General features: G+C 49.1%; 1 protein-coding gene across 2 annotated transcripts in view; it reads left to right on the plus strand.

Moving 5' to 3' along the window:
* The first annotated feature begins 12,095 nt into the window (after positions 1-12,095).
* Positions 12,096-24,205, plus strand: part of PFKFB3 (6-phosphofructo-2-kinase/fructose-2,6-biphosphatase 3) — a 40,284-nt gene continuing 28,174 nt past the window's right edge. For both annotated transcript variants that reach the window (XM_040062199.2, XM_040062200.2), the window contains exon 1: positions 12,096-12,267. In XM_040062199.2, the coding sequence (XP_039918133.1) occupies positions 12,252-12,267 (16 nt within the window). In that variant the 5' untranslated portion in view covers positions 12,096-12,251. The remainder of the gene's footprint in view (positions 12,268-24,205) is intronic.

The following is a 24,205-nucleotide window of genomic DNA, read 5'->3' on the forward strand; positions in this document are numbered from 1 at the left end:
TCTCTGTGTTCCTGTTTTCTTTGTTCTGGTGCTTCATCATGGAGTCCCTGTGCTGGATCCACAATAAGTGTGAAGCTTTGGACAAGGACTGTGTGCTATGATCTTCTCTTCCCTGATGGTCTCTCCTAGAGTTAGAGCCTTGCTCTCCTGATCTCTGCACACCAGTGATTTGGATCATTGGACAGTTGCAGCTGGGTTGTTCTCCTGACTCCAGGACAAAGCTTCTGTGCCAGAATGGAGACAAAAATAACAAGGATTGAGTCTGTCTTCACAGATCAAAAGAAAATCCATGTCTAATCCAGGGAAATGGAAAGAGGAGGGAATTTAATGGACTCTTAGCAGGAGCTCTGTGTTCTCAGGCATTCTGCTGGGAATATCCAGGGATAACTGATTTCAGGTCATTAGGGAGAGAGAAGGGAAACTCCTTCCTGTATCTGGTCAGCTGTCAGAATCTCACTTCTCTAACTCACACATAGGCAACTTACTTTGTATAATCATTTCAAACCTGGCATTTGCTCTTTCTGTTTATATTTCTATATCTGAGCTCAAATACCATCCGAGTTAGGCTTGCTTTTTCTTTTGGGAAGCAGTGCCTGTGGAAGTTTTCAAAGTAGGAGGTCATGGAGGGAAGTTCTCATGAAAATCTGAAGAGTTGACAAAACTACTAAACACTACTACTCTTATTTTTAACTTGATGTAAAATAGTACACAGCTCTCTCTGCTCCTGGTTTTATGTTTGTTTTTGTTTGGGAACAGTATGTGACAAAGAGTTGGCAAGAGGTGACTCTGCAGTGGTGGCTGTGGTCTCTGTGCCCCATTGCACCCAGAATTGTGCAGATAATGAAGTGGCTGTGAGCCCTGAGGGCATTTTAGCTGTTTGAAAGCTGATGCTGGATGTCTTCTTCCTGTTACACACACGGGCTGGGGGGAGGGGGACAGACCTGTAGTTCAACGCTGTGAATATCTCCAGTTCTTTCCCTTCTGTTGAGTTTTGGCTGCAGATTTTTGTGACAAACCTTCGGGCCTTGTGTTTTGCTTATTTTGTCCTCTTGTGTTCCACCGACCTCTGTACAAACATTTGCTTGTAAAACAGAATTTTTTAAAAAAACTGGTATTTTACCTGCTGTGTGTTGGCTTCCTTACTCTGCTCTTGTGTTGTGCAAGGCAGTCCCTCAGAGTTGGGCACTTTTTTCTGATCCACCCTTGCTGCAGCAAAGGTGAGGAACAGGCCTGATGCCAAAACCACAGGGCTTGGGGCAAAAACAGAATCTAGATTCTGTTCCTGCCTCTGCTCTTCGTTTTCATTTTGACTTTGAGCAACACTTTAAGGCCTTGGCTGCTGTGTAGTAAAACAAAGAGATTAACTTGGTATGAATTAGCATAGGTTTGCTTGTAGTACTCAAATAATTTGAGTGGCTGCCGTAGAAAGTTTAACCACTGGTAACAGATTGAGTGTGATCTGAACTTAGCTTGAAATATGACTTGGCTTTAAGCAATGTGATTTATTTATGGCTCTTATTTCAGCAAATACCTCTTGAGTGACTAGGCTGTAAGCATTTCCTGAGGTACACAGACTGGTTTTTGTGCCTTTAACCAGCTGTTCTGCTTTTTAGCACCAGCTTTTGAGCTTCCAGTCTGGTAACTTGGAGGTTTTCCATTTGCTGAGGATGGCTTTATTGGTTAACTTTTGAACCATTTCCTTCTGAGAATTGAAGAGAGGAATATAGTTCATCCATGGAAATGTAGGGGAGAGGGTTTACTCATTTATATTTTGTGTAGGAGATTCATGCTATAAATGAAGTGTTTTTCTGTACCGTGGGGACACTAAAGTAAGCAAACCTGGAGCAGATTTACATCCCCTGAGTTCCATCTGTGTGGTTTTGCTGTACAAACACCTGACAGTGGAGCCAGGTGTGTCAGCAGGTGATGCAAACAAACCTGCAGCGGTTCAGACACAGCTCTGTGGTCAGACTTCATTTATCTCCTTAGCAGGAAGCGGTTTTTTGCAAATGCACCTTCTCCCTGTTCTTCAGCACTCAATGTGTTGTCTCAGACTTCCTCAGGCATGTTTGTATCTTGGATGCCTTGAAAAAATTGATTCTGAATTTGCTTCTCTGGTGGAGGGTTGGCCTCCTCTGAAATCTTGCCACTGATTTCTATTTCTAGTCATTTCTCAAGTAACTTTTTATCTAACACCTCCAGCTCTTCCTGCTTACACTTTTTCTCCTGTTTCCTCAGTGCCCTTTCCAAAGGCTCAGCAGGACTTCATTTGGTGCTCTTTGCAACTACCGAGTTTTATTTGGTGGTTTGTCTTTACACCCTGGAAATTGTGCAGCCACCTCATTGTCATGTGTAAGTACGTGGTGACTGGTCTGAAGCAATAATATTTTTGTTTCTTTTTTTTTTTTTTGTGTGTGGTGCCCTAAAAGGTTCTGATTTCACAGGAAGCAAAGAGGATGATGGGCTGTTAAAAGCATTTACCTTACTGGCAGTGCAGGATTGGTCATAGTGCTTCAGGTAAAGCACTGGGTGTTCTTCAGGTATGATTTCCTAAATTTAAGCTTTAATTCCTTGGCTTAAGCACCTATGTAAAGGCTGTGATTCTCTAATGTGTTGAATAACTGCATCTTCTCTTGGGCTAAGTATGAACTGTTCATTGCTTCTAGGAATTCAGATTAGATGCCTGCTTAGGGAGATTAGAGTGTCCTGAAGCCACCAGGAAGCTGAGAGGGATGTGTAGGACATGTCAGCCTGGAGCTGAATGAGGTGCCTGGTGCATTAGCAACCCTGAGGTCTTAAGAACAGGGATTTGCTCAGTGGCATCACCATTTGCTGCCTCGTTCTCTTCCTAATTCAGAACACTGGCTTTTAATAGTGGGGATTTAGTGACTTGATGACTTTGCTAATTGTTAAAACCCCAAGGTGTTGTTGCTGAGCGCTAGCAGCTATTTCAGAGCCCATGGTTAAGCACACGAGTTGTTTTCTCACCTGCACTGTTCAGCACTTAACCTGTGCTGACTTTCACCTGTCAGTTTATCACTTTGCCTGGTTGGTGTCCGACTAAAATCAGATGTGAGATGGAGCTCGCAGGGAACATTTTTAACATTACTATTGTCTAAGTAAGTTCGCTTTGCCGCTGTTGCATGAAAGGTGAGAATTGTTACACCGAAGAACTTTCTGTCTGAATAGCCAGAGAGGGAGGGAGGCAGGTACAAGAAATTCCTTGCCCAAGGACAGGCAGAAGGTGGTTTAGAGAGTTGGTATTACACCCTATTCCCCTGTACTTGCAACTCTGCAACCAAAACCCACATTCCTGGTGGAGCTGCTTTTTATTGTGGCAACAGAAAATGGTAAAATCTCTTAGCCTTGAGCTTTGGATTCTGAAGCAAGTTCAGAAGGAGGTGTTAATTCATGTGCTGCAGTCTTTGTAAGTGATTGCCTTTGGAGGGGCTTAGCTGAAACCAGGTTCCTGTGGGAGATTTGTGTCAGGGTATTTTACCCTTATGTGCAAGAGAAAATATGTATTGTAACCTCATACAGTCTTCTTAAAGATAGAAAGACAAATAGGGCATGTTTCAAAGATGATCTTAAACTCCCAGATCCTTCTTGCTCCACAAGCAGGAGTCTAATGGGGGAGTGAGAATCTTTCAGTCCTCACAGCACTTAGTGCAAGAGGCCCTAAGATTCACCCTATGTTACATGGAATTAAATCCCATGTTCGTGCCTGGGATTGCTACTCCTTAGGTTCAGGACTTGGAACTTCTTGTTGAGCTCTCTGATGTTCCTGCCAGCCTCTTCCCATCCTGCCCAGGTCCCTCTGGGTGGCAGTATGACCCTCTGAGGTAGCTGCCACTCCTCCCAGTCTGTGTGATCTGCCAAGTTTGCTTTAATGAAGGTGTTGAAGAGGGCTGGACCCAGCATTGACCCCTGGAGTTCACCAACAGCTCCTGGCCTCAAGCCAGACCCTGAGCCACTGATCACAGGGATCAGGCATTCAGACAGTTTTTGGTGTCTGCTCCTGCAGCTTCAAGAGCTTCTTTGTGAGGGCAATCTTACAGATGACAATGTTTGGAGGTCTTACAGAAGTCCAGGTAGACAGAACCCCCACAGCTCTCCTCTGCCAGACCAGTCTTTCATTGTGGAAGGTTAAGCTGGGCAAGCATGACTTCCCCTCAGTGGATCCAAGCTGACTCTTGCTGATTTTTTTGTCCTTCACAAAAACAACGTTAGATTAGCTACTCCCAGAATTGTAGAAATTATTTGAAATTCCCTAAAAACTGGAAGAGGGCAAGAACATCCACACAGCTGATGCATCTGGCACTGGTGACCTCTTCCTAGCTGGGTGCAAGACTGACCCTATTCCTTTTCCCAAAAAAGCAGGAGATGCTTGTGATCGTGGAGGACTTAGTGTTGCTTACAAGCACTTTCTGGCACAGTAAGTTCAGTACTGTAATGATTGAATTCCTGCCTTTATGTGATGAGGCAGTTGTCCTTCAAGACAAACAGGGATTGATTGTGTCTAGCCGTGTGTGCTCTGTTAATTTGCTGTCACTGAGCAATGAGAGGACACAGCCAGGAGATTTGGATTCCTGCTGGGCTGCTCTGGGGAGATGTATGTTCTTCATAGATAGCTTTGAAAGTAGCACCTGGGCTTGGGAATTTTTTTGGTGTGTGCTATAGGCAAGAGTTTCAATAAAAGACTTCCCTCTCACCCTGTGATGCTGTGATTTTATTCAAAGTGCAGAGCAGTTAAAGAGCAATCCCAGTGCCTTTATCATCCCTCAGTTTGGTTTATCCTCACACATCACCACTGGCTTCTGGTTGTGGCTGTAGAAGGTGCTTCTGAATTCCAGCTGGAGATGATCAGGCAGCTCCTGGCAGGACACCTGGCCCTTGACTTCGTGTTTAATGTGAACACAGCTGCTTCTTACGGATGATGTAGTTTAGAGGATAAATTCATCTGCTTTGCCTTAATTTGAATCATAAAATCATAGAATGGTTTGCATTGTAAGGGATCTCAAAGACCATCAAACCCCTGCCAAGGGCAGAGACAAGTTCCACTAGACCAGGTTGCTCAAAAATTAACCTTTTCCTCAAAATACTGTAGTGACATTTCCTGCTTCACAGAGGACAACAGGATTTTTTTAAGGATGCAAAACCTGGTAATTACATGAGTTGCTCATAACATCAGCCAGAGCTGACAGACCTTAACCCCTGGGCAGCCCTGGATGTAATCATAGACACTCATGCCTTATGTCAAGAGCAGTAAAGGAGTAGCTGCTCTTTTCTCCTCCTCAATGAAGGATTTATTAACTCTGAAACCTTTTCTAAATGAGTACTTGGGCTGGTAAGATTGCCTTTCTCTGTCTGCACATCAGTGGGTTACAAGTGCTGCTTGCCTTGAATGTCCAGTGTGATTTTACCTTCTATTAACTGCAAAAAAATATTTTGTCCCACTTGAGGTGCAACTCAGCCAGTTAGTGGCAAGGATTAAAAAAAAAAAAAAAAAAAAAAAAAAAAAAAAAAAAAAAAAAAAAAAAGCTGTAAATTCTGCAGGACTTTTAACTGCTGGACAAAGTCTTTCACTTCTGTTTCTGACGAGGGAGAATGAATGACAAAGTCCCTGTCTGTGTGCCTGTGTTTGGTACTTTAACCAGAAGTGTGTAGCAGCTGACAATAAACACAAATGTGATCCTGTTGTCAGCTGTGCTCCTTTAGGGATCTTGCTGCCTGTTTGTGTCAGGTGGGGATGGGTCCTGCCGGTGGCTTTTTATACACAGGTATAAACACAGCTTTCCATGTCAGTAAGCAAAGTCCTGTTTGAATGGGGGGAGAATGGATGTTGAAGAGGAAAAGGTGCAATGGAAGAACAGGTATGAAAGCCAGAGGAAACATTCTGTAAGTTGAAGAAGGGGTAGTGTTTGTGTGTGTGTTCCTGCAGAGGTTTCCTCTCACACCCCGATTCCTGATCCCTGCTGAGCTCATGGTTATGGCTTTATGGCTTTTTCTCTTTTCTTTTTAGCATCAGGAAATTGGGAAATCCCAGAGCACGGGGTTGTTAGTACAGAAATGTAAAAACACGGCCTTATGTCTTGTGTCCAAACAAATGTCTGGTATCCACACATTACCCACCCCAAGCTTTCAGCCCTGTAGCTGTGGGAATCAGGGAATAGGGCACAAATATCCTGCACCCACCATGCCCTGTCTCCCATGCAGGACATCCCCCTGCCCTGCTTTGGCAGCCCCAGCAGTTGCAGCACATGCTTAAAGCCCAAGACATCCCCAGCTCAATGGAAAGCAAGATCTTTGCCAGGAAGATGCCTAACCCTTTCCTTTTTTTTGTCTCCTGCTTCTTATTCCTCCTCTGGGAAGACCATGGGGTTTTTTTCAAAGCAGCTTTTAAGCATCTTGAGGTGTTGATCTCTGGCCTCCATTTGAGAGCTTGCAGCAAGCCAACAGCTCAGGAATCCACATGGTCCTGCCAAGACAAAGGTCTTCCACTCATCTTGGGTTTCTCCGCCTTCTGCCGCAGGCACAGAGCTGTGTAGCACTTCTGGACTTCTCTGCTTTGGACTTGTAAAACTTGTACAGCAACTGTGAACCAAAACCCAAATGAAACTGTGGCAAAACACACCGAGCTCCTCTTGGGAGGATGGAAGTGAAAAGTGGAGGGATTTCAGTTTTTCCACTTTGGGAAAGTGCTGGGTTTGTGCAGTTGGAGAGAGGCAGTCACCACTGGGGGGGGATGTGAGCTGGAGCAATTCCCAGTCTCTCGTCTTCCCTCTTTGTAGGAAGGGATGTTGCCCTCAAACAGCAACACTTAAAGACCTTTCCAGGGAAGTAATCCTGTGGCAATGAACTGTACTCAAGCTGGGGTTCAGAGATTTGCTTCAAGCACTGATTTCAGAGGAAAATCCATCTCAGCCTGCCCATCATCCCCTATGACACAACACCACTGCATCCAAAGACGCTGTCCCAGAAGTATCACATTCACCTGCAAGGACTCAGCTCTTCTGAGGAAGTCAGGAATTTAGGGATAATAAGGAAATTAAGTTCTGAAAATATTTTCACCTATCACATACTAGTCACAGTTTCTTCCCCTTTCTTCACATAGATTTCTACCTGATAATTTAAAAGTGTTTTGCTTTGTTTTATTTCTATCGAGCAGGCTGATTTATTCATGGGCAAAGCCTAATGGTTTTTATTTTTCCTGCAGTGCTGGGGAACATAAAAGCCTGGAAACTTGCGGCTGCTATCAGCATTTATGTTAAAAAATAATGGTGTTGGCATCATAAAATCAATACATCCTTTTTTTTAAAAAAAAAAAAAAATAAATAAAAGAGGGGGAGTTAAATGCAGGGCAAGAATTTGCCTCAGCAAGCCTGGACTGTGTGAAATAGAACTGATCATCTGTCACTCTTGATGCATCAGAAGAAGGATGCAGATGTTTCTCCAAATGTGACATTTCCTCTTCAAAGCCAGGTGGGCATATAGTAGCAGTTCAAAGCCACAGCAATCAATGGAAAAGGGAAGGAGAATTTCCTGCATGGAAGGAGCAAAATCAAATTTAGAAACCTGCTGGAGCTGGCAGCAGCAGAGAAGCCAGGAAGGTTTGTCCCTGACAGCTGCAGTAATTACTGCCTGCAGATCACTCCTGGGAAACGCTGTCCAGTCCTTTCTCTCCAAAACCCAAAAGCTGAAAATTGTGCAAAACAGGAGACTGGGACCTGCAGCTGGGATCTGTGACCAGGACCAAGAGTACTTGGTTACAAAACGATTTGGGTTAGGAGGGACCCTAAAGACCATCTCATTCCAACACCTTCCACTATCCCAGGCTGTTCCAAGCCCCATCCAACCTGGCCTTGGACACTTCCAGGGATGGGGCAGCCACAGCTTCTCTGGGCACCCTATGCCAGGGCCTCATCACCCTCCCAGAGAAGAATTTTTTCCTAATCTCTAATCTAACCCTGCCCCCTGTTAGTTTAAAGCCATTCCTCCTTGTCCTAAGTCTTTGACCTGCATCTCTCTAATCCAATCTTGTCTCCACACCTTTATAGAGCACCTAATCTCTGTGATATGAAGATGCCAGCACTAATACCAGAGGTTAACAAAAGTAATCTCTCTAGGTCAGGCTACAAGGGGGAGATAGGCTGTAAACTCTCCAAAAGCTCATTGTTCCCAGTCCCTCCTGCATCCTAAGCCCTGATGACCTGGTTGTGCTGCCTGTTCTCCCAGCAGGACCAGGCCACGAGCCTCCCTGCAGCTTTCCCCTGGTAAATTTACAAGGCTGAAGCACCAGGCTGGTGATGAGGATGTGCGGAGAGCGCGCTGTGAGAAAGGGAGCTGGGTACCAGAGTCTGGCTGCTGGAGTTGGGGAGGATCAGCAAGGGCCTTGAGAACCCGGGCACGGGCTGAAGGCAGAAGTGTAATGGTCAGTGCTTGGTCACTGAAGTGTGACCTTGAAGATTGGCTTAGGTGTGATCACAGCAGCTCAGCCGGAGAACAGCTGAGCAGTGGGAAAAAGGGGTCTGGTGCTGACAGGGAAAGCAGGACCTGCAGGAGATGTGTAATGCAGGGGAGGAGGAGGAGAGCCTGCCTGATAGCCTGCCTGTGCACTCAGACATTTTATAAAAGGATGAAACAGAATTTTGCAAGCCAGATCAATCATGTAATCAAGTCCCCTGGTGTATCCAGTGCCAGCAATTCCCAGCACCCTCGTCTTCCTTGGGTTTGTGCCATGCAAGTCATACCAAATGTTATAAATATTTCAAGGGAGCTGCTTGCATTCTTACTTGCTTGTAGAGTACAAGCCTTGCAGTGAAGGAGATCCCCGTGTTTGCTTCTCAGGCTGAAAACACTGACATTGCTGTCTCACACTGCTCCCACCCATTATCCCACTACATGGATAGGGAGAATTGCTCAATACTGATTTCCTGGCTGGGAATGTGCAGGGATGTGCAGGGATGTGCAGGGATGTGCAGGGCAGGTCATTTCATCCCCGTGCCCCTTGATGCAAAGCTTGATGGTGCACACAGATGGATTCAGTGCGAGGTGGGGAAGGCCAATTAAATCTCCATCCTGGATAAAGAGGTTTTTCTGGGCTTAAGCATGAAGTTGAGGGAAAAACTCTTCCCTGTGAGGGTGCTGAGGCCCTGGCACAGGCTGCTCAGAATCCCTGTGGCTGCCCCTGGATCCCTGGAAGTGTCCAAGGCCAGGTTGGATGGGGCTTGGAGCAGCCTGGGATAGAGGAAGGTGTCCCTGTCGATGGCAGGGATTTGGAACTAGATTGCCTTTACAATCCTTTCCAACCCAAACTTGTCCATGTTTCTATGAAATATGGGTTTTAAACCTGTGAGACAGGTAAAAGGATCCTTTGCTGGGTCAGTTCTAACTAAACCCCCCCTAACATATTAGTCATTAAATTATGGGGTTTTTTCCTTTGGGGACACCTTCTGACAGGACACGGCTGGGAAAGCTGGTAGCAACCATTGAGGCTCCAAGTGCCTCTCCCACAGAAACCAGGACTTGGAAAGGTCTCAGGAAGCTTTCTGGACCATCCCTCAGCCCTGGGGCTCAATCAGTGCTGAAACCCTTCCCCCCATGTTTGCTCAACATGTTCTGAAAACCTCAAGTGATGCTGAGCCACTGCCACCCTCTCTGGCCATGCAGCCTGGCATTTGTGCTCTGTCAGGAGGAGAAATGCTCTCATTTCATCATCCTAGACCAGAGTTTGTTTAGTTTCATCTGAATCTTGTTTTGACCAGCTTGAGTCTCTTTATTTTTTTTTTTAATTATTATTACTATTTTTACTTTTAAGTTGTTCTTTCTAGATGCCACACAGAAATGCTGTTGAACTGTGAGTAAGGGGTGAAGATCAGAAATCCACAGACTCTGTTTGAACTCTTCTCTGCTTGTTTAAATTGTCTGGCACCACTGAGATGCCTGAGGTGCTTTCTGTGGGTGAAACCCAATGATATCTGATATAAGGAATGATGCTCTGACTCCTGTGATGGCCTCGGCTGGAGCTTGGAAGCTGTTTTCTGGAATTTTCTAGAAAATGGAAACCAGATACATGGACACCAAGGATGGTCCCACCTGAGATCTTTCTAGGTCACAGAATAACTGGAGCAAACCCCAGGGCAAGGACCAGGTGACAGAAGCAACTTAATGAGGACCTGAACCATCATCCTCTAATACAGGTCCTGGTCACAACTACAAAACTCTAGGATATTCCTACTGGGAAGTTTTTGGAGCTGAAGTGGCATTGTTCAGGCAAGGTCAGTGTTGGGGAAAAAAAAAAAAAAAAAAAATCTGAGGAGTTAAGCCCTTCCAAGATGTGCAGGATGTTATTGACAACAAACTTGGACATGAGCATTCCAAACATGGATTTTCATGGATAAGACACTCATTTTGGGGTCTAACCCTGTGTATATTGCATGAAGTTTCTTCTGCTAAGCCCTGGAATCACGTGCTGGAAATATCCTTCTGGAGATGAACTGCTAATCCACATTTATCCTGGGAAATAAAACTGTAAAAATCTGGGTTTTGTAGAGATTTGAAAGCTCGTCACTCCAAGAAATTTCACTCGTTTGCCAGAGCAGAGGGCTGGGTTAGAGCTGAGGTGGACCAGAAGAACTCCTGGGTCCTGCTGCCCTGGCCTTGGGCATGGCTGGGGTGTCCTTCCCTTCCACCTGGGTGCTGGGACACATGGGGTGAAGGAGGACTCTCCTTTACCTTCTGGGCTGTCTGGCAACAGCACGTGGATGTCCAACCCACCTGCCTTAAATTTTCCCAGCCTATGGACCTTTAAGGTTACTAAACATCCTGGGAAATTCCATTTTGGGATGATTTTTCCCCAAGGAAATGGTTGCCTGCTCAGTTTGCTTGGGCAGACCTGTCACTGGAAGAAGCCCAGCAGCCCATTACATCAAATCTTGAACACTTTTGTTCCTCACATGGTGCTGGGGCTCAGGAACATCTCCACGTGCAGCAGCCAACACTCCCTGAGCAGGACAGAGGCAGCAAAGCCATGTAGGACACTGGTGTTCTGTCCTTGCAATTCCTGTTGGAGCCACAGCTCTCCTAATAGCCTGGGGGGAGTTTTTTTGGAGTGCTCCTCACCCACTGGCCTTTCTCCAGTGGGGGTGAAGCCAAACCTGGCAGACTTTGCCCTGGGAAGGATGAAGAACACTCACATGGAGCAACGAGGTGGTCTGGATGGGGCTGGAGCCCTCAGGAGATGTCTGAGGAGGCTTTAGGGCACACCAGGACTGGTTTCAGGAAAGTCTTGTTGGCTCCAGGAGGGAAAAAGCAGTTTTGCATGGAGCAGAGACACAGCATGCAGCTCATGGTACCGCTGTCAAGCACCAAGATGAAAGGATGGGGTCCTTTGTGCACCATTCTAAGAGTTTCTCTTGAACTCCCTCCAAGCCAGTGCCTCTTTCTACCTCCAGGGTGGGCATAAAGGAACCACTGTAAAAATAAATCACCCTCCCAGGTTAATATGTTCCACCTTCACCTCCTGCTGCAACCCGAGCTCCAGAGACGAGAATACACAGAGCTGATGCTATTGCAAAGCTCATGGCTTATCCCAGCCCTGTGAGACCAGGCAAGGGGCATTTGCTCACCCTCGGGATCCAGCACAGCACAGCAGGATCTGAACTTGCAGTTCCCCGTGCAAGGGCAGGAGATGCTGAACAAGGGGATCTGAGTTTCCGACCCCCTTGTTTCTGATGCAGCTGGGTTTTCCCAGTTTGCCAGAGCCACCACGAAGAAGATGGGAATGGTGCTCTGATGAGCTCAGAAATTTGCATAAGTGATGCTGGAGGCCAAAACTCCATTATTGCACCTACTCACTTCTGTACTGGTCCTACCAAGAAAAAAAAAAAACACCACAAAACAACTCAAAAACCCTCTCCCTGTACCTTCCACCCCTTTCTTAGGCAATCAGCTCCCTGTCCTGTTCCTGTCACCTCCCTCCCATCCCCGCTGTCTCCAGGAAGCGAAGGGTTAAAAGCTCTGAAACTGCAAGAACTTCCTCCTTTCTGCAGTGCCACCCTCGGAATGACGCTGGTTTCTGCCGGGCTTTGCCCAAATATGTCCGTTTCCTCCTGAAAGAAGGAGGAGGAGGAAGGAAAGAAAGAGAGATACCGATGAAATACATATATATATATTTATAAACCTGTCTAAGAGAACGCGTCCGAGTCCGCGGAACCCAGGAGCCCGAGCGCAGCGCTGCCTCCTCCCGCTCCATGCCGTTCCGCAAAGGTAGGGCTGCATGGGTGGGCAGCACCCCGGGATGCTCGCCCAGGGAATACCCGGGCATCCAGGGATGGGTCCGTGCCCCTGGCGGTGCCTCCTGCAGGGATGGGAGATGGGAGCACCGGGCTGTGCCGCTCCGCCGGCTTTGGAGGAGGATGGGGGACCCCGCTGAGGATGTGTGTAGGGCGGGTGTGTGGGTTCTGTGCAGCCTGAAAAGGGTAAGCGTTCCCTCTCCGCCCTCCCTGGAGGGTTTTTCGTGTGTCTCCGGGCGAGGGGAATGAGCTGCTCAGGGCGGTGCAAGGGATGAACACAGAGGGCAGCAGGAATGATTCTGGGCACGGGATGCTGCTGGGGGTGAGGTCTGAGAACTGGCAACCTGCGCGCATTTGTGTCCTTGGGAGGCGCTCGGCTGAGGGGCTGGCAGGAGAGGCTGGGGAGGGAAAAGGCCCTCACCTGGGCAAGCCCCTTCCGTGCCGAGGTGCCCGCAGATCTGCATCCCAAAGCATCTCTTTTCCACAGAAATCCCCACTTGCCAGCACCTGGCTTGGCAGTGTGGGCAGGAAGCACCCAATATGGGACCTAAAGCCCCGATGGGTGCTCCTGTGCTGCTGCAGATGAATTTTCCATCCTCTCCGGGCTGCTGTGGAGCAGAGACCCTTAAATGTCACTTCCTCCTCTTTCCGGAGGGAAGTGCGGGCACGGTGGGACACAGAGTGGGATGCTTGTGGTGGTCCCTTCTCCCAGCAGCTCTACTGGGCGGAGAAACGGAAGGGGAAAAGTCCTCTTCATGAGGCAAAAAAAGCCAGGGGAGGGTGAGGTCGGGATGTGCAAGGACACGGGCAGAAGGTGCTGCTCAGCACCGCACACAGGTGCTTTGGCCGGAGGGCACCCCCGTGCTGGGGCAGGGACGGAGGCGTCACACTCTGCCACTGGCACGGCATCGAAAGGCAGCAGGGAGGGAATGAAATTGGCGGGGAGAAGGTTTGTTTTCCCCCCCTCTGCCTGCTCTGGGGAGGATGTCACCTCGGGGTGAGGCAGTGCCCGCGGTGATGCTCACAGAACGCGTATCCCAGGCGCCGAGGTTTGTGTTGCCTTTTAAGGCACGGCGGAGCCGTGATGTGGTTCACACCCTCGCATCCTGACAGCGCAGCAGACTGCAGGGCTAGATTTAATTTTAGGTGATAAACGGATCCGTTTGGAGCAGAGCGAGAGATGCTGGGGGCGGGCGGTGGGAGGAAAGCAGAGCGTGCGAGGCTTTAAAAGCGCTGAGCTGGCGAGCAGGGAGAGACCGGGGGGAACTTCCCACCTTGGAGAGCAGCTCCCGTGGCCCTGCCGCAGCCGCAGCAGGGGTAGGAACGACGGGCAGCTCTCCAGAACTCGGGGACACGAGGCGGATTTGCGGCAATTGATGCTTTTCCGTGCAGTGCTGCCTAAACCGGGGAGGACCCGTTTTTGGGACTCCGAGCTGCGCTTATCATCGCTGCCAGAACCGAGGGGCACAGCCGGCCAGCAAACGCTCGGCAGCTCGGTCCTGCAGCCCTTGTGTCACCGTCGCAGCCGCAGCTCGTCTGCCTACAAAACTTCCTCTAGAGGTCAACCTTGAAATGCCAGAACAGCTTTCAGCAGCTCCGCGCATCAGCCTGCGGCTCCAGAGAGGGATTTGTCCGTTGCTTGTGTATTTTAGGAATAATTTCCTCACCACAAGAGTTGTCGAGCACTGGAAAAGCGGTGCCTGGGGGAGTGGTGGAGTCACCGTCCCTGGAGGGATTTAGGACGTGTAGATGTGGCACTTGGGGACATGGTTTAGTGGTGGCTTAGCAGTGCTGTGACCTGGCTGCAGCCTTTAACCTCAGTTCAGAGGTTGGTTGGGCTGGTGGGACCTCACATCACCAGCCCTGCCTGGAGCGCTGCTCAGTGGCTGCCTGGGCTCCCCAGGGACACATCCAAAAGCCACCAGGCAGGAGGGTTGTGGAGAGCACGGCCTTGTGGCTGCCCTTCAAAAGCTGCCCACAGCAAGCTCTGCACATCCTAAGTTTGCAGGAGAGCTGGGCGTGAAGGTATTTTCCTTCTTATTCGACTTGGTGCATAAAAATCCTTGCTCAAGGTGGTGGCTTCAGCTGGGTTGGAATCTGGCTGTGTTCCTCACCCTCCCAGAGGAATATGGGCTCTCCAAGCAGCTTGGCAAGGAGGCTGAGCCTTCTCTTGGGAACCTTTTGGGAACAGCATCTCACCTCAGGGCTTGCTCACAGCCACCCTGATCCAGGATGCAAAGAGGAGGCTCTGCCTGTAGACCCTCGGTAGCTTGAGGCACTGGGACACTTTGGGATGGGCATTTTGGAGGCTCTCATCTGTCTTTGCACACTCCTGTGTGTGGCAACGGAGCATCCTGTGATGGTAAATGCGAACTCCACCCCTGTCTTGGCCAGTTTCTCACTGCTTGCAGCCTTGGCATCACTTTCCTGTGTCTCCCCGAGAAGTCTGTGTGAAATCCTGGTTGCCTTGGCTCTGTTCTGCCTCCTTTTTCCTCAGGCATCGTAGCCAGTGGCATTGCCACAGGATCTGCACTTCATGGCTGTGTAACAGCTGCCATTTAGCCAACCTCAAGGCATTTAGCAGTTTCAGATATTAAAGGAACTTGTTTCTAGCAAGGATGCTCAAGGATAGCCAGGAGGAACAAGCTTAGGACAGAAATTAATTCCTTCCAGCATTGCTGCATCAGCTGGGAGCACTGGAGAGAGCAAGATCCCCAAGCGGTGCCATTACCCTGGCAAAAGCCTGTCTGTGGCTGCAGCTCTGCTGGCAGGAGGTGTTGGGAGCTTTCACCTAAAGTGCCTTTCCTGAAAAATATGATTTAATTACTGCAGCTGACGCGAGGAAGCCTGGGAGTGTGCAGGTGATAAGCTGGCAGGGCTCTGCCAGGGAGCAGGACATTTGTCATCTGTGAAAGGACAAATGAAATCCCGGCAATGCTGGCTGGGAAGGAGCTGGAGATAAGACTGAAAGCCAGCGAGCAGAGATTGAACACATGGTGATAGAGGCACAGGACAGTTTGGGTGGGAAAGGACGTAAAAGATCACCTAGTTCCAAGCCCTCTGACAGGGCAAGGACATCCTATACTCGATGAGGTTACTTAAAGTCACTCCAGCCTCACCTTGAACGCTTCCAGGGATGGAGGGGCATCCACCACCTCTCTGGGCAACCTGTGCCAGGGTCTTACCACCCTTGTAATTAAAAGTTTCCTTATATCTAATACAAATCAACCCTCCTTCACTTTGAAACCATCACCCCTTGTCCTACTGCAACAGAACCTGGTAAAAAATCTGTCCCCATCTTTCTTATAGGCTCCCTTTAGGCACTGGAAGGGGCTCTAAGATCTCCCACAAGCCTTCTCCAGGCTGAACAACCCCAGCTCTCTCAGTCTGCCTCTATAAAAAAGGTTCTCCAGCCCTTAGAACATCTTCATGGCCTTTTCTGGACTTGTTCCAACAGCTCCACATCCTTCTCATATTGGAGACCCCGAGCTGGACACGGTGCTCCAGGTGGGGCCTCATGAGAGTGGAGTAGAAGGCAGAACCCCTCGCTCTCCTACTGCTCTCACTGCTTTGTACATTCTGTTAGCAGAAGTTACAACATCCCCTGGTCTCATTTCTGCTTGCTGAGATCAAGGAGGCTCTTGTTAGCAGGAGTAGACGTGTCTTTTGCCTGTGAGCATGAAGGGAAAGGGCAGGGCTATGCCACATCCTGGCATTGCTCTTTCTGCTGCCTGTCCCCTGTGCCACCGAGAACTTCCTTGCTGTCCCAGCTCTGCAGTGACTCAGGTTATAACAACCCCCGATGGGAAACTGATTTTGCAGAGTGGTTACAGCTGAAGGTGGAGAACTGCCTTCCTGCAGCCTTTTTTAGGTATTGGAAAGGATAATCTTGTCACTTTGGGAGACTTTCTGGATTGCTGGGAATGCCCTGCAGACCCACATGCTGCTGCCTTTGCTGGTCACGTCACCCATCACTCCTCGATGTTGTGACTTCCTGGCAGCTCTGGAAAAGTTTTTGTCCAGCATTTCCTGTCAGAGGCACTGGACAGGATTTTTAAGCACTGATGGATGCAGAGAAGCCGTGTGAGGAGTCAGGAGTTGCTTGAGGGGGGTCCTGCCTGCTGCACCTCCCCATGGAGACTGTCCCAGTGACAGTGTCACTGTGGGTGTCTGCTTGAGGGTGTCTGCTCAAAGGGCAGGGAGGAAACGTGTGGCAGAACTGGCCCTGGCTCTCCTGACTCACTGGCTCGTGCCTGAGTCAAACCATCACCTTGTTTTCACTGATCACCCTTCCTGGAAGGCTGGAAATCCCCTCCCATCCTGCTTTATCCCCTGGCCCGTTTCTCACTGCGGTATTTTCATTCTGGCTCTTGGCTTCCTTTCACCCCCTTTCACCTCAGCAGCCTCTCGAGCCAAAGGACCCAAAGGAGCAGGTGTCTGTCACCCCATCACAGCCCTCCCAGCACCTCCCTCCACTTCTAAGAAACCCCTTGGTGAGCACGACCTTTCCACTGCCTCTTGGCCTTTGCACTTTCTCTAACATTTATGAGGAGTTTTTAATGGATTTCAGCGTCACATCCCCGGTTTTGTTCCCATTGTTGCTCACTGTGTCAGGCACAAGCAAGCAGCAGAGTCCACCACGTCCTGTGGTGCTGTTGCAGGGGGGCTGTGGTGGCCAGGTGGGACAACCTTGGCTGCCACCAACTGCAGGTGGAACCACCACTCCACTAGAAACTCCTGTCAGAGGCTTCTAAAGGCTGTGCAGCTCTGTGAGGCCCAGTGGGGCTTTTGAGACCAGCTCTCCATTCTGATCACTCCACAAAAATCAGCTGGTGAGGAGAGATCTGGGTTGTTAGCACCTCTCAGACCTCCTGAGTCTGGGAATTAAACCACGTAACAATACTGAAGGTATATCCTCATGTCCTAACCTGGCAGCAAGCACACACACCTACAACCTCCCTGGCAGGGCCAGCATCCCACCAAGCAACTCAGGATGCTGGAAAAAACCCTCATTTTGGTGTCCTGCCTCCCTCCTGGCAGGGATGGGGAAGGACTCTCTGTTGCTGCATTTCCAGCCACCATCTGAAACCAAGCTCAGTGTCTATGTCACACAGGAAAGCAGCTCAGACTAGGCTTGGGCTTCACCCCAGTGCTCAGATCCCACCACCAACACCGCCCTCACGTCCCTTTTCCACCTGGCATCCCACCATCCTTGTGCCACTGGGAGCCTGTGCCAGCAGAGCTGCTGCCCTGCCGAGCCTTCCCCTAACACACCCTCTGTGATGGAGAAATTCATCTCGGCACCAAACGGCTCCAAACGCTTCAAATCAGATGACCACAGGTTTTTTTTTTTTCATGGAGGGACGTGGGAGGATTTCAAAACCAGCAGCCAGCAAGGTGTGATCCCTGTTTTCCTGGTGTGTGCGTGCAGGCACACACATCTCTGCAGGGCACCTGATTCTTTTCCCCATCATAACTACATTTTAAGGTTGGGGGGGAAAAAAAAAGGATGGAGCACAAGCCCCAGTTGGGACTCAAGATCAAACCCACACAAGCAGATTTAGGTTTCCTTTGTGTTCTCCCTTGAAGAATTCCTTGTCCTGGCACAGGGTATTAGGATTCCACTGGAACAGCATATCTTGTATAAACCTTAAATATTCCTTGCTATAAATAACAGCTATTATCTTCTCCATAGCATCCTCTTCCAGGCCGAAAACTATCCCTCAGTTTTCTTCTTCCCGAAGAACAAAATCACTCTCATTTTGTGCTCTCCCATATACCCCATTCTGAAAACATCTCCTTGGTATTGTCCACCCTGCCCCATCCCAAATCAAACCTTTTCCAAAAGCACAGGGCCTGGAGTGAGATGTGCCCTTCCTTGGTGCTGAGGAACCAGCACCATCCAGTCCAGAAAACCCAACCTCCTGCGTTTTGTATGCCACCCTCTCGCTAAAATGTCATGGAATTGGGCTTTCCTTTTGGTTTCCCGGTGTAATAATAATAATAATAATAATAAAAAAATTTCTTCTGGGACTTCATGCTGTTTGTTCAGAATTGATTGCTGAGACCTTTTTGTTCCCCAGTCCTTTACTCTGTGTGGGATGCTTTCCAGCTTTACCAATTGAGGCGGGGGAAACTGAGGCACGGGAGGGTGCAGAGATGGGCTGGAGGCTGCGCTGATGGTGCCTTTAGCCGCTCTTATCCACGGATCCAGCTCTCTCTGCACCAATCCTGGCCGTGCTGGGGCATCCTGAGGTGTATTCCTAGCGTAGGTACTTTTTCGGGGTGAAAAAAACGGTGAAAAAACTTCATTCCAGTGCAGCGCAGAGCTTCCAAATCAGCCCCCGTGAGCAGGAGCAGGCTGATTTGGGTTGGAAATCAAGGAAAGCTTTGCTCAGCCTTGAAAAAGATTATCTGAGGACAGTGGGGGCAAGCTGAGACAGACCTTGTGAAAAAGTTTGGGGGAGAATCGATGCTGCTGGGGAAGGGACGATGGGGAAGGTGACAGTAAATCCACGGAGACAAGGAGGCGCTGCCGTGTCCTTGTGCAGTCCCGGCCCCGCTTTGGGCTCTCTTCGGGCAGGGCTGATGTGAACCAGCTGCATCCTTTCAGCCAGCCTGATTTATTCCCCTCCCCGGCTCCTCCGGAGCTTGTTTATCCGACCTGACGTGGGGAGAACCTTTCCCGCGGCAGCGGGGTGAACTTGTTTACCGGTTTTATTTATTATTTTATTGGCTAAGCCGGCATGAGGGGGAAGGCGGAGGGGCTGTGCACGTCCCGTCGGCGTGGGCACGGGGAGGGAGCGCTGCGGGCTCTGCCCCGGCAGCCGCACCTCCCCCGGGACACGCGAAAGGAGCGTGCGAGAGCCGTGCGAGCTGCGCTCTCCCGCTCCTTCCAGGAAGCCCGGAGAGCAGCTGAGGCTGGTAAACAACTGGGATAACCCGCCCGTATCAGGGATTTTTTTTTTTTTTTTTTTTTTCCCAGCGGAACTGATGCCTCGGTTCTTAGCTTTTATAATTTTCAGATCCTGCAGTGCGTTAGTGCATCACTCTAAGCTCCGTGTAAAGTGTTAATTAACTGCTTTCCCGTTTTGGTCAGACAGAACAATCCCTCTGGGTCCGAGATCCACGAGCACCCTAGTGCCGTGAAAAGTCTGGACGAAAGTGAATTAGGAGGAGCGAACTGGAGGAATGTGACTTCATTACCTGAAGCTGTAATTGGACGATTAACCCCTGATATGTAAATAGGCCAAACTTAGATCTGCTTGAAAATCTCAGTGACCATCGTCCCTCCTGGGTGTAGCCCCTTGGGGAGGCTTTGTCTGCCCTTAATGCACCTGAAGACACCCTTCATTAAATTTATCTGCTTTTATTCTTTTAACTTTGTCTGGCGTCTGTTTCTAGGTGAGCTCAAAAAGGCATCAGAAAAACTGATCTTTTGTCAAAACCCAAAACCCTCCTGCTCCCAAAGGAGCCCCAAGGAGGGCTGTGGCTTCCCAGTTTCGGTCTCTATCGAGCCAGGATGCTCCAGCTGCCTTTACTGGGGAATAAGCAGGGTTGCACTGGGTCTTGCTCTAAGGTGAGGACTGAACACCTGCTCATTTCTGTGCCTGGGACACCAAATTTTTCCACCCCTTAAAAATGCAAGTGGGCACTACCAGGTCACCTGGCACAAGTGCAAAATAAAGGCTCCTGAGTCACCAATATAAATTTATCTGGAGGAAACTCTTGCCTTCATGCCAGGTGTGACCCAGGCAAACACCCTACCTTAATGCCAATAGGAGACTCTAACATGGCTGGAGCAGAAATTTGAGAATTTGACTTGTTTGTTTTTTGTTTTGTTTTGTTTTTCTCTCAGTGACTTTCTTAGAAATCCTCCTTATTAGCAAGGGATTTCTCACAGGGACAGTAGGACACAGCTGAGGCTGTGATTTGAGCTTAGGCAGCCTGATAAAACCCTTCCGCAAAAGGAATGTGGGATGGCTTTATGCCAACACCAGGTGCTCCAGGGATGGATCCATGCTCGCAAAACAACATTCCCATCCAGGGCAAAATAAAAACAAATTTATTCATAGGATAAACAGCCTATAGAATAACAATAATAAAGAAAAAAATAAATGGTAGGGTTTTGGGTTGTTTTCCAGCCTGTGTCCATTTCCCAGCTGGAGAGTTGGATCTCATTCATGGCCGAGGCCAGGCCTTTGGGGTGGGAAGAGGGACTCAGAAGCAGCCCCACCACCAAAATCTCCATGCTGCTGAACCAAGCTGAGCAGGATGAGTTGAGACAGAAGAGGCACCTGCCAGCAGTGATTTTTGTGTTTATTTTTTTCTCCAAGGTGGCTTTGCCAAAGGCAGGGAATGGATTTCCACCTCCTGCCAGCTGTGAAGATCATGTGCATGGAGTAACACAGTCAGCAAAGCCTTTGTTTCCCTTAAACATTAAATCACCTCTGGTTGCTGCCGTGTTCCTCCTTTGCTTTTTTTTTTTTTTTTTTTTTTTTTTTTTTTTTTTTTTTTTTTTTTTCTTCTCTTAATAATTTTTGGGCGCAGCTGAGCTGCTGAGAAACTGATCACGTCCAAAACATTTACACCATAAATAAAAGAACAACGCAATAAACCATTAAATCATGTAGAGCTGTTGCAACAGCAGCAATTAGGTGGAAGGCACGAAGGGTGGGAAGCATTCTTTTTATGGATGCGACTTTCCTAGCCCAAATTCTGGATGACCTGAGGTTACCTTTGCCATCCTGGCTTGGGATGTGCTGTCACACCGTGCTGGCAGGCACGGTGTGGGGTTGGCTGGCCTGGCAGGTAACGGCAAGATGGGACAAGGCAGCGTGGGATGAGGCTGGAGCTGAGCTTTCCTCACCCCTGTCATCGATGACTGGCTCTGCCTGAATGTGAGAGGACCAGATTTTTTTTGAGCAGCATCTGAAGGCACTGGTGGCTGCCAAGGGTTGGGGTAGCTGTGTGTGCTCCTGCACGTGTGCAGGGGAGCTGTGCCTGCTCAGTCTCTGGGCTGAGATGGGTTTTCAGGGATATTCAGCTGGTAGAAACTACAGCTCCTGTCACCCTCTGGCAACCCCCCCTTCGTCCCAAACCCATCCTGGTGGGATCCCCCTTAGCCACAGCTGCAGAAAGGCCTTGCTTTTGCATAGCTGGCAGGTTTGGGAATTGCCCTGGGCTCTGCTCCATGGGTACAAACTGTATCTCCCACTGCCTCAGTGACCACCAATGGAACCCCTGAGGCATCACAAGCATCTTCACCCAGCAGTGGGTGAAAGGTGCCCGTCACTCAAGTGCCTGGGGCTGTCCCAGCCTGGGAATGACAACATGAACTGAAGGAAGGTTGTGCCTTGAGCCCCAGCCCAGCTCTCCCTCTTTACAGGGAAGCTGGCAGGAAAGCCTGCCCAGGAGTCAGGTGGCCCTCAGATCTCTTGTTGACTGTCTAGCAGTTGTTTTCCTTCAGGCTGTGCCCTGGGTAAACAGCTGGGCTGGGAAATGTGAAACCCTGGCTGTGGCCGTGCTGTCACTACAGGCAGCAGTCCAGGGACGTGCGGGGAGCGCGAACCCACCCGAGCGGTGTAGGGGGGCACGGGGGGATGGACACATGAGGTGAGCCCCTCTCCTGGGGTCAGCTGTTTGGTTTGAGAGGTGTCCTATTGGTGGCACAGAGTTTGTGCTGGAGCAGAGTGCTCAGAGAAGCTGTGGCTGCTCCATCCCTGGAAGTGTCCAAGGCCAAGTTGGACAGGGCTTGGAGCAACCTGGGATGGTGGAAGGGGTTAGAACTGGAAAATCTTTTATGCGCCTTCCAACCCAAAACCATTCTGTGATTCCCTAATGAGTGGTGTTGCTGGAAACGCTGAAGCAGACACAATAAAAGCATTTTTACCTCTTCTCCATCGTTATTCAGTGAGGATGAGTCACAATCAATGGCCAAGATGTGCTTCCACCTGTGCCCTGCCCTCCTGGCTCTGTCTCTCAGCTCAAGTAACAGCAGCTGTTTGGGAAAAAACTGAGGCCCTCCCAAGTGCTTTGAAGCTTCTTCCTTGTGACCTCTGCCAGGCATCCAGATGCTGCTTTGCTACTCCCTGGTAAACTCCAGGGCAGAAATATAAACTTTGAATTCAGCTTTTTTTTTTTTTTTTTTTTTTTTTTTTTTTTTTTTTTTTCCACCCAAGGAACTGTTAATAGCTTGTCATTGCGGGTTGGAAAATATAAATGTATTTGAGAAAATATGTTGGCAGCAAGCTCCCCATATTGTTTCAGCTTCCCCCAAAATTCCAGAGAATTTTTTCCATTAATATTTTTTCATTTCTGATTGGAAAATATCAGGGAAAGATGAAAAAAATTCTGTAGATGTTTTTGAACAATTTCAGCTTTTTTTTTTTCTTTCCCAGCCAGGTCTCCATGGCGTAGAAAAAAGTAAATTAAATACATCTGCTAGGACTTAAATGCATTAAAATCACTGTTCTCTAAGTGGAAGGATTTTAAGAAAAACATGATAAGGAAATTTGGTAATTTAATTTCTGCATTCCAGCGATTTGTGTGATCTTATTCCAGCGATTTGGGTCCAAAACTTGGTTAGGGAGAGGTGCTAGGAAACTGGAGGTTCCCTGAGAGAGGTTTTGACTGTAAGGAACTCCAGCAAAAGATAGGTAAACAAAACTGGACCGTACTATTCTAAATTTCAGCTTGTTGATCACACACTTTCCCTCTTACTTGTCTTTCACAGACCTCCCAAAAGCAGTGCCTGCAGGTCTCGAGTTTAAAAGCACATGGCAACACTCTGGAAAAGTGGGACACCTAGACCTCACCTCTGGATTCCTTGTGGTTTCCACCAGCTGAATGGAGAGGGGAGCCCTTGGGGAGGCTGATCCAGGGAGCAGCTCAACCCCAGGAGTGGTGCTGGTCCCAAAAGTGGCTCTTCTTGGCCAGAGCTGAGGTGTGTGGGCCACTGTTGGGCAACCACTGTCTGGATCATCCCAGCCCTGTGAGGAAGCAGGGATGAGCAGGTTGTCCATGGGGCAGACATGCTCGCAGAGCTGAGGCATGGGTGGGAAGATGCTCAGCACGTACACGATTTTGAAATGCAGCGCCTCACCAAAGCTCTGCTCCTCCTCCCTGCATGGGATCCTGAATCGGACAAGGACTTGTGTTTTGTGTCACCTCGTGCTGGAGAGCACTGAGATGTGCATGGAATGGTTTTGGGCATAGCTCTGAGGTTTCCTGCGTGCTCAGAGGACACCAACTCCTCCAGGACACTTCTCATCCTGGTTTGCAGTCAGCGCCCACAGCAGGGCAGCTGAATTGTTCTCTGTGCAAGTGAGTGCCCATTTCTCTCCACAGGTGGTAGAAGTGGTCAGAGGTGACCAGTTCCTTGTAGACACCCCAAAATTACATAAATCCTTCCCAAACTCTACCCACAGCTTTGCTGTGGATGGAGGCAGAACAGCAAGAGCTGAGAGCTTCAACGCCTCCTCCCTGCTCAGCATCCCTCAGGGGAACCTTTCCATCTGAGCCTCCCAGGCAGTGCAGATCCTTCTGGGATGCTGCTTCAAAAGCCCCTGCATCAGGAGCCAAACTGATTATCAGCGGGGGTTGAGACCTGAGATAAAAAAAAATACCCTCTCTCCCAGGCTGTGATTAATCTGCTGCCCGCTGCTGCCTACAAGCACGTCCTCCTTGATCATCAGAAATACAAACCTCCACCGGTTCTTGCCCAGAGCTTTGTTTTTTCAGGTTCTTTGCATTACTTAGAAGTGATTCCCCTGAATCTCTGGGGCGTCTGGCTTCCCCACATCATTGCCTACGACTTTTTAGACGCTTCTCTGTCACCATGACGATGCTGAGGTTGTCACTGGCCCGGGCTTGTTACATAATGAGGTGAGTCAGGCCCAGAAAGGCCACAG

This window comes from Hirundo rustica, chromosome 4 (assembly GCF_015227805.2).
Source record: "Hirundo rustica isolate bHirRus1 chromosome 4, bHirRus1.pri.v3, whole genome shotgun sequence".
NCBI lineage: Eukaryota > Metazoa > Chordata > Aves > Passeriformes > Hirundinidae > Hirundo > Hirundo rustica.